Raw genomic sequence first — 13,732 nt, forward strand, 5'->3', positions numbered from 1 at the left:
ACCTAGAGCCAAAAGTCGTTTTATCATGCAATTAGATATACCATCACAGTCCAATATACATACATCATCCAAGCATGTTATGACCTTTCAATCAATACACTAAGACTTGACTCGACTCATCCGGATTACATATAATCTGGTCGGATTCAGCGGATGCTTGCACTTGTGGTGGATACCTCTGCTCACCCCCGAGCTGTGTGTTACAAGTGTCACAATGAATCAATCCCCCCACACAAAAGGTTAGCCCTTAATGAATTTCAAGCCTTCTGCTACTCTCACCACAAGAGTCAGTTCACTCTAAGTGAGACTAACTAACTCCTTAGAGTGTCAGGATGTAATCCTTACCTTGAATCCTTACCAAATTATATAGATGGGGCACCACCATGGACACCCACTAACATGGGCCATGAAATTACGTCCCGACCACTGAAGCGCGACCCTGAAACCCCACCTAGAGATTTCAAGGAATTACGCACTAACCATGGACCAATCATAATCAAACAAGTAATATTTAACATGCACAAGTATATATATATATATATATATATATATATATATATATATATATATATCATGCCAACCTTTACAATCCATCCTCACTTGTATTCCATATTGAATCCATTCCACTCATCCTTCACAAATCACGAATGTAGAAGTGTATTTCCTACCGACACCATGCCACATTCATTAATCCACCTTCACTCATGTCTCATGTCAAATCCATACCAAACCCATCATTTTAATTTCCATGAATCACCCCATACAAACATCATGCTCACCTCATGTTAAAACTCATGAATCATAATTCCATCTTATTCATACAAGGTCACTCAATTCATATAGTTCATACTCACGGTAAAGCATACCAAGCCAAACATGCAATTAAGGGCCCAAAAACATGAAAGGAACGGTTAGATAGAGAAGTCCCGTGCTAGTCTCGCCCAAGCCACAAGGTCTCGCTTAGGCGAGACTGTCATCAGGGAAACCCTGCGAGACTCGCGGATTCTCGCTTGGGCGAGAATATCCCTCGCCCAAAAAGAGCTTCCTCGCCTGAGCTACGCCTACAACAACATACCTCAAAGCCCCACGCGTCCTCACTTAGGCGAGCCTCTCTCGCCTGAGCGAGATGGTGTCTCGCTTAAACGAAAGCTCTTCGCCTGAGCGAGAGCTTAAGCGCGATTTTGGGCCTGTTTTCTACAAGTCTCGCCTAGGCAAGACCGGGTCGCTTGGGCGAGAACGTCGAGTTTCGCCACTGTTCATCCTGCACAGCCATCCAAACACACTCCAAACAGTAGTATACATCCATTCAATATTTCACAATGGCACCACAATCGTACGAATCATAAAAATAGTGGCAAAAAGTGTAAGAAACATACTTTAACAAAGATCCCTAGCTTCCCTTACCTAGAATGAGCTAGAATAAGATCACGACACCGAACAGCGGAACACCACGACTCTAGAAAGAGATTACAACACTGTAAAAGTGAAGCGGACAGAGTTAAACGGGTTTATCAGTACGAACCCTAGCTGGACTTACGAAGAGTACGTTGAAGGAAGAAGAGCATGGCTGAGATCAACTTACATGGACAGAAGAGAGCTATTTGCACTTGGGAACGAACGGGATCTAAAACCCTAGCAAAGGAAAGTGATAGCCGCTCTAAGGGTGTGAGGGTTCTGTTTTTCGAAAGTGTGCACAAAGTTTAGGTTTAGGGTAGATTAGGTCTGATCTTCCCCTTTGGGCCAACCCTTAGGCCCAACAAGATTGGGGCAGCCCTTACAATAAAAGGCAGAAAATAAATGGGTCTTACACTTTTTGTTTAGTGTGGAAAAATATGCGCAATAAACAATTTCAACTTCATTGCATTCTTTGTGACATCTTACTTAATTAAAATTGAACAACCAACCTTCTCAATTCTTTGACAAATTACCATTTCCTTGTTTGTACATAATCCTTTCATGTGTTTCCTATTTTGCAAAAGTCTCTTCAAATTATAATATATAAATGACCTCTTTTTCAATATACTTTTATCAATTATTTTCGCTTTTTATATGAAAATTCAAAATTCTTTACACGTTGAATTTATGAGTGTTATTTTGACTACTGAGATATCTTGAACTGATGTATATACATGAAGAATTGTAATATTATGAAACTTAAAGCTGCTTACACTTTTTTGTGAACCAAATAATTGTGTATATAGACTTGCAAATTTTGAAATTGATAAAATTTTAGGCTTCACGCCTTCACCTAGATAAGTTTTTTAAAAGAGAAAACAAAAAAAAAAAGAGGAGGGGTGAACCTAACAAGTAAAGAGATATTTATTTTGTACCCACATTTTGTTATTTCAATTTTATCCTTATTTATTTTAAAAATTAATTATTTTATAAATAATTTATTTTTACCGCTATTCTAAAAATAATTTTTTTCTTAAACCGTTATTTTAAAAGCTTTTATTGTGTACATATTTTATTTTTCAAATTTTACATTTAATAAATATTTTAAAAATTAATTACATATTTTTTATTGATCTTAACTTAAATTTCTATAAAAATTAAAAAATCAAACGCATGCATGTGTTTTCGCTAGTATATATAATAACAATTATATATGAATATAATTTGTATTTTTTTAATAATAATATTATTAGGATTAGGATTAGTGAGAAACATAAATTAAAATAATTTTGGTTTTGTAATATGTTGTATGTAAATTTTTTTAAACAAATTATAATAATTATTATAATATACATAAAATTAATATATCATTATTATATATTTATAATAAAACAGAATCATTCTTTTATATATATATATATATATATATATATATATATATATATATATATATATTAAATGAATAGATTCTTTTGATTTGTTTTTTATATATTACGTTACAACAATAACAAAAGTATAATTAATTATTATTATTATTATTTTAATTAAATTGTTATTATGTAAATAATAATAATTATTTTGTTATTTTATTATATTATACTATTTTATTAGTTATATTTATTGATATTATGTGAATTAAATTTATTTAATTGTGAACAAAGGAGAAATATGGTAGTTGTAGATTTTCATTAATATTGTATTATAGTTCAGTAAGTTTCTTTGCACATCTTTATTATTTTGCGAAGAAAGTTAACAAAGAAAATTCTGTCTCATTTTTCATTTTTAATTACCTTTTTTCATCGTTTTTTGTGTTTTCTTTTCATTTCCTAGCCTTGCATATGTTTGTACAAATCTGTCTCTTAAACTAAACATGACGTAAAAGAACATACAAATAAAATTATATATATATATATATATATATATTATAATATAAATAAATAAAGTAAATATGTTGGTATAAATTATTTTTGCTTTCGTTATCAATGATATGTGATAACTTATCATTTTAGTATTCATTGTTACATAATTCTTTAAGAAATCAGCCATATTAACAAAGACAAAGAACAATCCTAAAATTGAAATTGCATTAATATAAAAAAGACATTTTACATCTATTATTTTTTGGGTTTTTAACATATGTTTTAGGCCAAATGTTGTATCAGGGTACATAAATTTACATCAAAGTGTATCATACAATGTAAATTTATATTAGACACTTACAATGATCGACGTAAATATGTATGTTCCTACCACGTTCAATAGTCCCACATCATTTAGGAATCGAGGTCAAAGGCATTTTAAATATTTATTTATCCTTCCACCCTCTGAAACGCTTTTTAAGGACAAAATAGTGACAGAGCACATACTCTAAAACGAACAATACCTTAAATGAAGGGTGATTGGCCCTAACAATGTCTTGATGTTACTCGTTGAACTTAGGATTAGAACATTGACGCCCACCATGGGGCCGAAAATGAGGTTCTAAGACGAAACATTGGTCCTCTAAGCCCTCCATAAAGGACGAACAGTCATTCCCCTTAGACCTTGATTGGGGGGCTTATGTCCCTACCATGCCTAATGGTCAAATCATAGCAAGGAGTAATGATAGCTTAATTGGTTGAGCATGTTGAGTGGTGTTGAGAGGACTTGAGTTCGAGTCTTGCATGAAACATGTAATGGTTTGTTGGTTGTGCATATGCTTGGTAATTGGGTGGTTGAAAGTTTGATCTTTTGAATATGTTTTCTTGCCTTTTGTTGAGTGTTGTGGTGATTTTGATCTTTTGAATATGTTTTCTTGCATTTTGTTGAGTGATTGATGACATAAATTGGTGAATTGCTACTATGTAATGATGTATTGGATGAATCATTTCATGAAAAAACTTGATGGTTCAATTAGGGTCTGAGAATGAATTGGAAATGTAATCGATTATACAAGATTGTAATGATTTTATGTTCATATGTGATCATTGAATATGCACGAATACTAGAAACGTGATTGAATGGTTGTATGTGTACATTGAATGATTGTGTAAAATTTGTGAGGGTTTTAGGGTTTCTCGTAGGTGCAGGAAAATTTGGGTTTTACCTAGAACCTAATGCACCGTGTAACATCCTGGTCGGATATTACTAATTTTAAATAATATAAAATAAAAGAAATAATAAAGTCACATTTAATTAAATGTCTTTCCCAAAATGCGGGAAATTAAATTCCTTCTTAATCGTCATTCATAATAAATATAATTTAAACTATAAGTGTTTACATTTCCAAAGCTGAAAAATCAAAATTCGGGTTACAAAATAATCAAAGTAAACAATGAAATCAAATCCCCAAGCATCTCCGCTCCAGCTCTATGCCTCATCAGCACCACCTGCAACATCTTTTGCTCCCGTGTAACGCATTACACGATCATCGTCAAACACAAGCAAATAGGGTGAGCTAACAGTGTCAAATTATATATACAATTCAAGTATATATGCATACACTCATTAAAGGAACATTATCCTTTGATTCCACCACCATGTTATTCATGTTCTACATATTTATATGATAACCTCAAGATACCCTTTGTTGCCTCTACCTACAAGCCACAACTTGTAGAACACGTGTGGGAAAACTGCTACAGACCACACTCCATAACGCCAGGTGGAGATCCTAATATGAATCATAGTTTGTATTTGTCGCAATATTACCAAACTCGCCAACTAACACCGAAGAGGAAAATCTTCCTAGACCCATCCATATGAGCCACAACTCGCACACTCACATCGATAACACTCGCCAATTCGAGCCATAACTCAAGGAATGCTTGTGTCCATCCACCATCTCGAGCCACAACTCAAGGGATGTCATTCCAAGTCACAACTCAAGGAATGTCACATGTTTACACTCTATCCCGAGCCACAATTCAAGGGATACCATTCTGAGCCCCAACTTAAGGAATGCCACAACAAAGTCCATCCTTAAGGTATCACCCAAAGCCTCGTAGACCATGCACATCCAAAGAAACAAGCCACAAGTCATGTAAAACTCTAAGTATCATTATGCACTTGAAACTACTATTCCAAGCACACCATACCAATACTTGAACATGGACCCAAGATATACATGCTTCCACAAACCTGCCCGCTCGTGGTTTTGCCTCTACGAACCTCCCCGCTCATAGTCCAACTCTACGGACCTTCCCGTTCGTAGTCCAACACACATGATCCAACAGCTATGAACCTCCTCGCTCACAGCAGCCTTCAAGTGTGAGCATAGAACATTAGAACCTCCCTGATCGTATCCTCACACGAGAGTATCATAATATGAACCTCCTCGCTCATATTATCACGTGTTCACCACCAACCATGAACCTACCTGCTCATGACACAGTCAAGCATCACTTGGTTCAAGCCCAACATCACAAACACATAAAACACAAGCCAACAGAACCCATTGCTCTCTATGCTATCGCTTAACGCTACCTAAGCGTCGTCAGGCGACAAGCCAACGCACACTGCCTAGTGAAACCCTCTCGCTGCCAAGCGCCAAACAAAAACAAAGTCATTATCTTAGTGGCTATTGCCTGATGGTTCACTCCTCACCTCCAGGCGCCACGTGCTCCAAGGACATCCCTGGTACTCCTATTGACTGGCGACCACCATTGTGTTGCCAGGCACTATACTAGTAACGACCTGTTGCTGGTTTAGCACCCCAAAACAGGTTACATTCAATCCTACTCTTACAATTATACATGTCCACAATCAAGAATATATTCACATGACTTAATTGCACAATCTTAACTTAGATAGCTTTAACATGCTCGTACATAAATATCCCAAATTAAACATGTATTTCACCAACCATCATTCATATTCATGGAACCAATTTAAGTAGTAGACACACTCATGCCCCTTAAAAACATCATAGTCCAATCCAACACACATTATTTTCCCCTTCTCATTTTCCCAACCCTTTGCATGCATACAATTCACACACACCACATAAGACACAATCAAAGCTATATACTTATTTCACATGCCCCCGCAATTTCAATACATTTAAAGTATGATTATCATGTTCCTATATTTCCCAAAACCCATCATGATCATGCAACACTCGGTCATAGTGATATCATCAATTGTGGCCTTTTTAACACACTTATAACATCATACCTTCGAGCTAACATATATAGATTTATATATTCAACATGGATCAGTAAGCACTAGAAAAAATATACTCATCAATCACACACACACACATTCACCAATCAAGGTCATACTAGTACTTAAGCACCCTTAAGCATCCATTACTAATCATACTCTTAGGGAATTCAAACAACCAATCATGAGTGACGTATATCTCTAGCTACAGACATCCAATTCAAATCTCCACTATTCAAAGTAAAGAACAACATGTATGGATTACCTGTCAAAATTTCACCTAAATCGGACGGTTAAAAACCAGGAAATGTAGTTTTACGAAAACTATGCAAACCAGAAAAAACGTAGTCACACAATGACTAGATCTTGCTGCCCAATGAAACAAGATTAGAAACCTGGCGCCTAGCAGTAGGAAACCACCGCCCGATGGTCCCTATTGTGCAAAAAATCCAAAAACATCATTTTTCATGAAAAGATAGCTATTCTACACCTCCAAAGCATCCAAATACGTGATCTATTCATGTAATTTATAAAGCATACGTACAAAGAGCTTACATGACTTCTCAAACAACCAAAACATGTCAAAAAAATCAACCACAATTACAGAACTGGTAAAGTCCAATTCGCTTCGCCTAGCGATTTCGACCTTGTCGTTAGGCTGTTCATCACCAACCTAGAAAAACAACACATGATTCATGCACCGCCTAACGGACCTTCAAAGTTGCCAGACGGTTCCTGGAAAATTTCTAGAAACCCAAAGTGGCAAATTAAAGAAGAATAGGCATCCCAATCATACAACATACCACGAAAATCATACCAACTAACATAAACAAACAAAGCAGCTCCCCTAACCTGGATTCTCACCCCTTGCTGTAACGTCCCATTTAAATAATAACATAATTAAATGAAAGATCACATATAATAATAAAAGGGCATTGTCATGGAGTGGAAATGTCACTCCTTACACTTATCCAAAATACTTGGAACAGAAAACTGAGGCACACCACGATTCCATTAACAAAACATAATAAGAGTTCAACGGTATTCAAAATAAATGCTCAAAGAGCAAGGTAATACATGCGCCACAACCCTAAAAGAAAAACTTGAAGGAGCGGGATCCGACCCAAGATAAGCTATGCAGCGGAATTTCCATCACCTTGATGACCACGAGTAGTTCCCACATCTGCTCACATCAATAAATTGATGATCATCGCAAAAGGAGAAAACCACACATAGAACAAACAAGCAAACAAAAAGGGTAAGCTAAAGTATAAAAGGTTCTTATCATGCAATTGAACATACAATTTAAAAGTCATGAGTAAATAAATCAACCAAGCATGTAATGACCGACAAGCAAGACACTAAGACTCAATTATCCAGATACATATAATCAGTCAGATTCACTTGATGCTTGCATTTGTTGTGGCCTCTACTGCTTTGTAGAGCCATTGTCAATGGGTTTCACCCTACCACACACAAGGTTAGCCTTCAAACATCTAAGGCCATTATCCTGCCAAAGACTAGGACCTCCTACTACTCTCACCACTTGAGTCAGTACGCTCTACGTGAGACAAACTGACTCTTTAGAGTGTTAGGATGCAATCCTTACTTGAATCCTTACTAAATTATATAATGAGGCACCACCACGAAACCTCCGTGGAATTACGTCCTAACCATGAGGCACCACAACGAGCTCCCACTAACAAGGGTCATGGAATTACGTCCTAACCATGAGGCACCACCACAAAACCTTTGTGGAATTATGTCCTGACCATGAGGCACCACCATGAGATCTCACCTAGAGATTCATGGAATTACGTCCTAAACCATACCAAAATCATGTTTCACCAACCAAATAGAAAGTTATCATGCATACCAAGTCTCATGTAATTATTCAAACAACCAACCAACCAATTCATACTTAACATGGCAACATCTCATCCTCATTTAAATCTCATGCAATATACATGGCATCATGCATCAGGCTTTTGTGGTAAAACACTTTATTAGGCAAGCAAGCAACCATATAAGAGAACCAAACAGAACTAGAGCACAAACATGCCCCAATCTTGCTCAGGCTAGAAGACCTTGCTCAGGCAAGCCCTTCTCACCTAGGCGAGAGCTCGAGCAGGGGAACAATGGCTTTTGTGATTTCTCGCTTAGGTGAGACCTCTTCGCCTGAGCGAGATTACTCCTCGCTCAAAATGAAGGCTCGTCGCCTGAGCGACAGCTCGAGCAGAAAACCTGGGCGAGTTGTTGTTAATCTCCCCTAGGTGAGGCACGCTCGCTTGGGCGAGAAAACCAGTACCCATCATTGTTCTCGCGTGCAACAATCAAGCATTTGCAAACCACAACGCATTTATCCATAATCCAAGCAACCACAACAACACCCAAGCATATCAAACACGAAACAAAGCTTAAACAAGCAGATATGAAGAAAAATATGAAAACCCTAGCTTCCCTTACCTTATCAAGAGCTATTGTGAGGGGTTTTAAGCAAGCAAAATGGTACCACAACTCCAAGAACAACTTCGCAAGCTGGAAGCACTAACATCAGAACAAGGACGGGTTACTACGATGAACCCTAAATGGAACCACAAGAAAAATCCAGTTGGAGGAGAAAGAGTATGAGCTGAAAAATAACTTACGTGAGCAGAAAAATGGGTTGAGCTAACTTGAAGACAAAAGGGGATTCAGAACCCTAGTAAAGCACTGTTGAGGGAAAAAGAAGTAGTGAGCAAGGTACTATTTTTGCAAAGTGAGCTGAAATGAGAGGGTTAGGTTGGCTTAGGGGTTTTGGGCACCCTATGGGCCAGCCTTAGGCCCTTAAAATGAGGGCAGAAAAAATAAAGTGGACCTTACATTCTCCCCAACAACAAAAATTTTCGACCTTAGTTATCCTCAACTTGACTATCCTTCAAAGCAACGAGTGGTACTTCCATCGTGAGATCCTCCCTGATCTGTGTATCCTTGGCTTCCAACACATGAGGCAGATCAAATGCATACTTCCTTAACTTTGAAACGTGAAATACCGGATGGAGATTTGTCAACTGAGGAGGCAAAGCAATCTTATAAGCCACAAGCCCAATCCTTCTCGAGATTTGGTACGGGCCAAGAAACTTAGGAGAAAGCTTCCTCGAGCGGAGAGCCCTTCCCACACCAGTGGTTTGGGTCACCCTCAAGAACATGTGTTCTCCTATCGCGAATTCCAAGGGTCTTCTCCTACGGTTTGCATAAGCCTTTTTCCTACTCTGAGAGACCTGCATCCTACCTCTCACCATCTTCACCTTCTCTGTAGTTTGTTATAGTAACTCTGGCCCAACCAATACTATTTCCCCATCTTGGTACCAACATAGAGGGGTCCTACACTTCTTGTCATAAAGAGCTTCATATGGCGCTATGCCAATGCTTGCATGGAAATTGTTGTTGTATGTGAACTCTATCAAAGGTAAGACCTTATCCCACACACCTAAATGATCCAACACGCATGTCCTCAATAAGTCCTCAAGCGACTGAATCGTTCTCTCATACTGACCATCGGTCTAGGGATGATAGGTTGAACTCATGGTTAACCTGCTACCCAAAGCACTCTGTAACGTCTGCCAAAACCGTGAAGTGAACTGTGGATCTCTATATGAATATATGCTCAAAGGCACCCCATGCAATCTTATTATTTCCTTCATGTACAACTGAGCTAACTTGGCCATAGGCATCCTCAGGTTCATCGCCAAGAAATGAGCACTCCTAGTCAATCGGTCCACCACCACCCAAATCCTATCATGACCTCTAAAGGTTCGTGGCAAATGGGTCACAAAGTCCATAGCTATGTTATCCCATTTCCACACTGGTATGTCCAAGGGCTGTAGAATTCCACCGGGTCTCTGATGCTCTAGCTTTGCCTTATGACATGTCAAACAGGCGGATACAAATTGTGCTACATCCTTCTTCATACCCTGTCACCAGAAGGTCTCCTTGAGATCCTGATACATCTTAGTCATGCCAGGATGCAAGCTAAGACGACTCGTGTGTCCTTCCTCAAGGATCAACCTCTTTACCTCAACATCATCGAGTACACACACCCTACCTTATAATCTCAGTACACCATCACCACCCAAGACAAAATCATTCGCTTCATCTGATCCAAGTTGTTCTATCACTCCTTCCAGACTAGCATCTACCAATTACCTTTCTTTAACTAAGTTCAAGAAGTCACTAGATATAGTCAGAGTACTACATCTAATGAACTCTGATCCCAATTCAACCTGTAGCTTCATGTCTCTGAATTTCTCTAGTAGCTCCACCTCCTTGATCATAAGGTGTGCAGTATGCACTATCTTCCTACTCAAGGCATCTGCTGCAACATTTGCCTTTCCTGGATGGTAAAAAAGCTCAAAATTGTAATCCTTCAAGAATTCCATCCACCTCCTTTGTCTCATGTTCAGCTCCTTCTGATCAAACAAATACTTGAGGCTCTTATGATCATTGAATACACAAAATTGGGCAGCATAGAAGTAGTGCCTCCAGATTTTCAAGGCAAACACTATAGTTGCCAACTCCAGGTCATGGGTGGGGTAGTTTCTCATGCACCTTAAGTTTCCTCGAAGCATACGCCACCACCTTCTTCTCTTGATCTAACACACAACCATGCCCTAGATGAGAGGTATCATAGTAAACCTCAAAGGGTTTACCAACATTAGGGATCATAAGTATTGGAACACTCGTCAACCTTCGCATAAGCTCTTGAAAGCTTTCCTCACACTTATCCGTCCAAGTAAAAGATTGGTCATTCCGAGTAAGTTGTGTTAGAGGCGCCACTATCTTGGAGAATCCTTCTATGAATCTCCTATAGTAGCCAGCTAAACCCACGAAGCTTTTGATCTATGTTGCCGACTTGGGAATTTCCCATTTTACCACCGCCTCAACTTTTGCTGGATCCACTACTATGCCTTGTTCAGATATTACATGTCCCAAAAATTGTACTTCTCCCATCCAGAACTCGCACTTGGACAACTTAGCATACAACTATTTCTCTCTCAAAATACCAAGCACTAGCCTCAGATGCTCGACTTATTCCTCCTGAGTCTTGGAATAGATGAGTATGACATCTATGAAGACTACGACAAACTTATCTAAGAATGGCCTGAAGATCCTGTTCATGTAGTCCATAAACACAACTGGAGCATTGGTCACACCAAAAGGCATAACCACGTACTCATAGTGTCCATATCGGGATCTAAAGGCTGTCTTCTAGATGTCCTCTACCTTCACCAAGATCTGGTGATATCTGAACCGCAAATCTTTCTTGGAAAATATCGATGCACCATGCAACTAATCCATCAGGTCGTCTATTCTCGGGAGGGGATACTTATTCTTGATGATCATCTTGTTCAGCTGCCTGTAGTCTACACACAGACATGAACTCCCATCTTTTGTCTTCACCAACAACACTGGTGCTCCCCATGGCGCTCCCCATGGCAATGTACCAGGCCGTATAAATTGTTTTCCCAACAGCTCCTCTATCTGACTCTTGAGCTCTACCAGTTCCGTCGGAACCATACGATATGGAGCCATCAACACTGGACTAGTTGTTGGTACCAGGTCAATAGAGAACTCCACCTCTCTACTAGAAGGCAACCCTAGTACTTCCTTCGGGAACACATCCTCAAATTCATCTACTACCGGTATAACTAACATCCCTTCCTTTTTCTCTACCTCCAGATGTGAGAAAATAATGAAGCATTACGAGCCGCCTTGGATCTCCTTCATCACCCCTTGAGACAATAACAACTCAGGCTCCACTAGGTGTGAGAACAACAACTTTTTCTCTCGGCAATCTATAAGAATGCGATTGGTAGAGAGCCAATTCATCCCCAAGATCACCTCCAACTCTTGTAGAGGTAGGCATATCAAATTCACTTTATATATGCGCCCAACTACCTCCACTGAACATCTAGTACACAAAGACGATGTCCTAACCATACTTGACGCTGGAGTAGATACCACAAGATCACATTGCAGCTCACACACCGGCATACCTAATCTTTGCACACAAGTTTCTGACACAAAAGAGTGTGTCGCTTCAAAATCATATTAGTACACGCAAAGATTCACCAGTAATCATGCAACGACCCATAACAAGGTTAATTAAGCATGTTGCCTCTGCTCCCATCATGGCATATACCTTGTCTGCTGTCTGAGGCCTGTTGCCTCCTCTCCTCTGCTGGTTTTGGACAAGAGTCTAAGTTGGGGGACATGTCACTACCCTAGCAAGAATGGGGCGATCCTTGCCGAAGTGGCCTTCCTTGTCACAATTCTTACATCTCTTGTAGTCTACCATTTGAGGGAAAACATTCCTCAAGTGTGGTCCTCCACACCGGAAGCACTACACTTTGTTCTATTGGGAAGGGAAACCCCTAGACCCTTGAGACTGAGGGTGAGGCCTAGTATATGGTTTCCTTATCTCTTCATGCCTAGGTTTGGACATAGATGGTCCACCAATCCTCTATTGTCGCGGTTGTTGAGCTTCTACCTTAACCTTCATCTTCTCTATAACCTTAGCCTTTTCCACCAAGGTTGCAAAATCCTTGATGGATAGTAGAGCTACCATCAGACGAATATCTCCTTTGAGACCATTCTCAAATTTCCTGCATCGCCACTCCTCATCAAGTGGCATGTTGTAGAAGCGGCTAAGGTGCTTAAACTTCTCGGCATACTCTGCCACAGACTTGTTCCCCTGAGTCAGTTAGAGGAATTCCACCTCCTTAGTGTATCTAACGTTGTTTGGAAAATACTCAGAGATAAACTTCCCCCTAAGGGCTTCCCACATGAATGGCTCCTCCTTTTCTTCCATGATGGATTCCATGTTGATCCACCAATGCTATGGCTCACTGGTGAGCATGTACATCGTAAAAGCCAGTCGGTTCTCTACAGGGCACATCTTTGCATCGAAGATTCTCTCCATATCCTACAGTCATTGGTCTGCGACATCAGAACTGGTCTTGTCGTTGAACTTGACTGGATGGTGCTTCAAAAAGTCCTCCAGACTCCATTCTTTAGGTCGTGGTTCGGGGCCATAAAAAGGGGCAATGGTCATGTTCTCTTCCAATTGTTGGAGAGCATCCATGTGTTGCCTATGTGCATCCTCAGCAGCCACCCTTGCACCCTCCATCTGCTGCATCACCAATTGTTGTTGCTC

The 13,732-nt window shown here is 39.3% G+C and overlaps 1 protein-coding gene across 1 annotated transcript; it reads right to left on the reverse strand.

The window, feature by feature from the left end:
* Window positions 1–9,428: 9,428 nt before the first annotated feature.
* Window positions 9,429–13,511, reverse strand: LOC146881027 (uncharacterized). The gene is made up of 7 exons (XM_085669216.1): window positions 13,440–13,511; window positions 13,067–13,270; window positions 12,021–12,249; window positions 10,723–10,909; window positions 10,593–10,617; window positions 10,111–10,490; window positions 9,429–9,687 (listed from the first exon to the last, which is right to left on the reverse strand). The coding sequence occupies exons 1-7, from the start codon at window positions 13,509–13,511 to the stop codon at window positions 9,429–9,431; spliced, it is 1,356 nt and encodes a 451-aa protein (XP_085525342.1).
* Window positions 13,512–13,732: the final 221 nt, after the last annotated feature.

This window comes from Vigna unguiculata, chromosome 11 (assembly GCF_037176805.1).
Source record: "Vigna unguiculata cultivar grain cowpea cultivar isolate G323 ecotype 2 chromosome 11, ASM3717680v1, whole genome shotgun sequence".
NCBI lineage: Eukaryota > Viridiplantae > Streptophyta > Magnoliopsida > Fabales > Fabaceae > Vigna > Vigna unguiculata.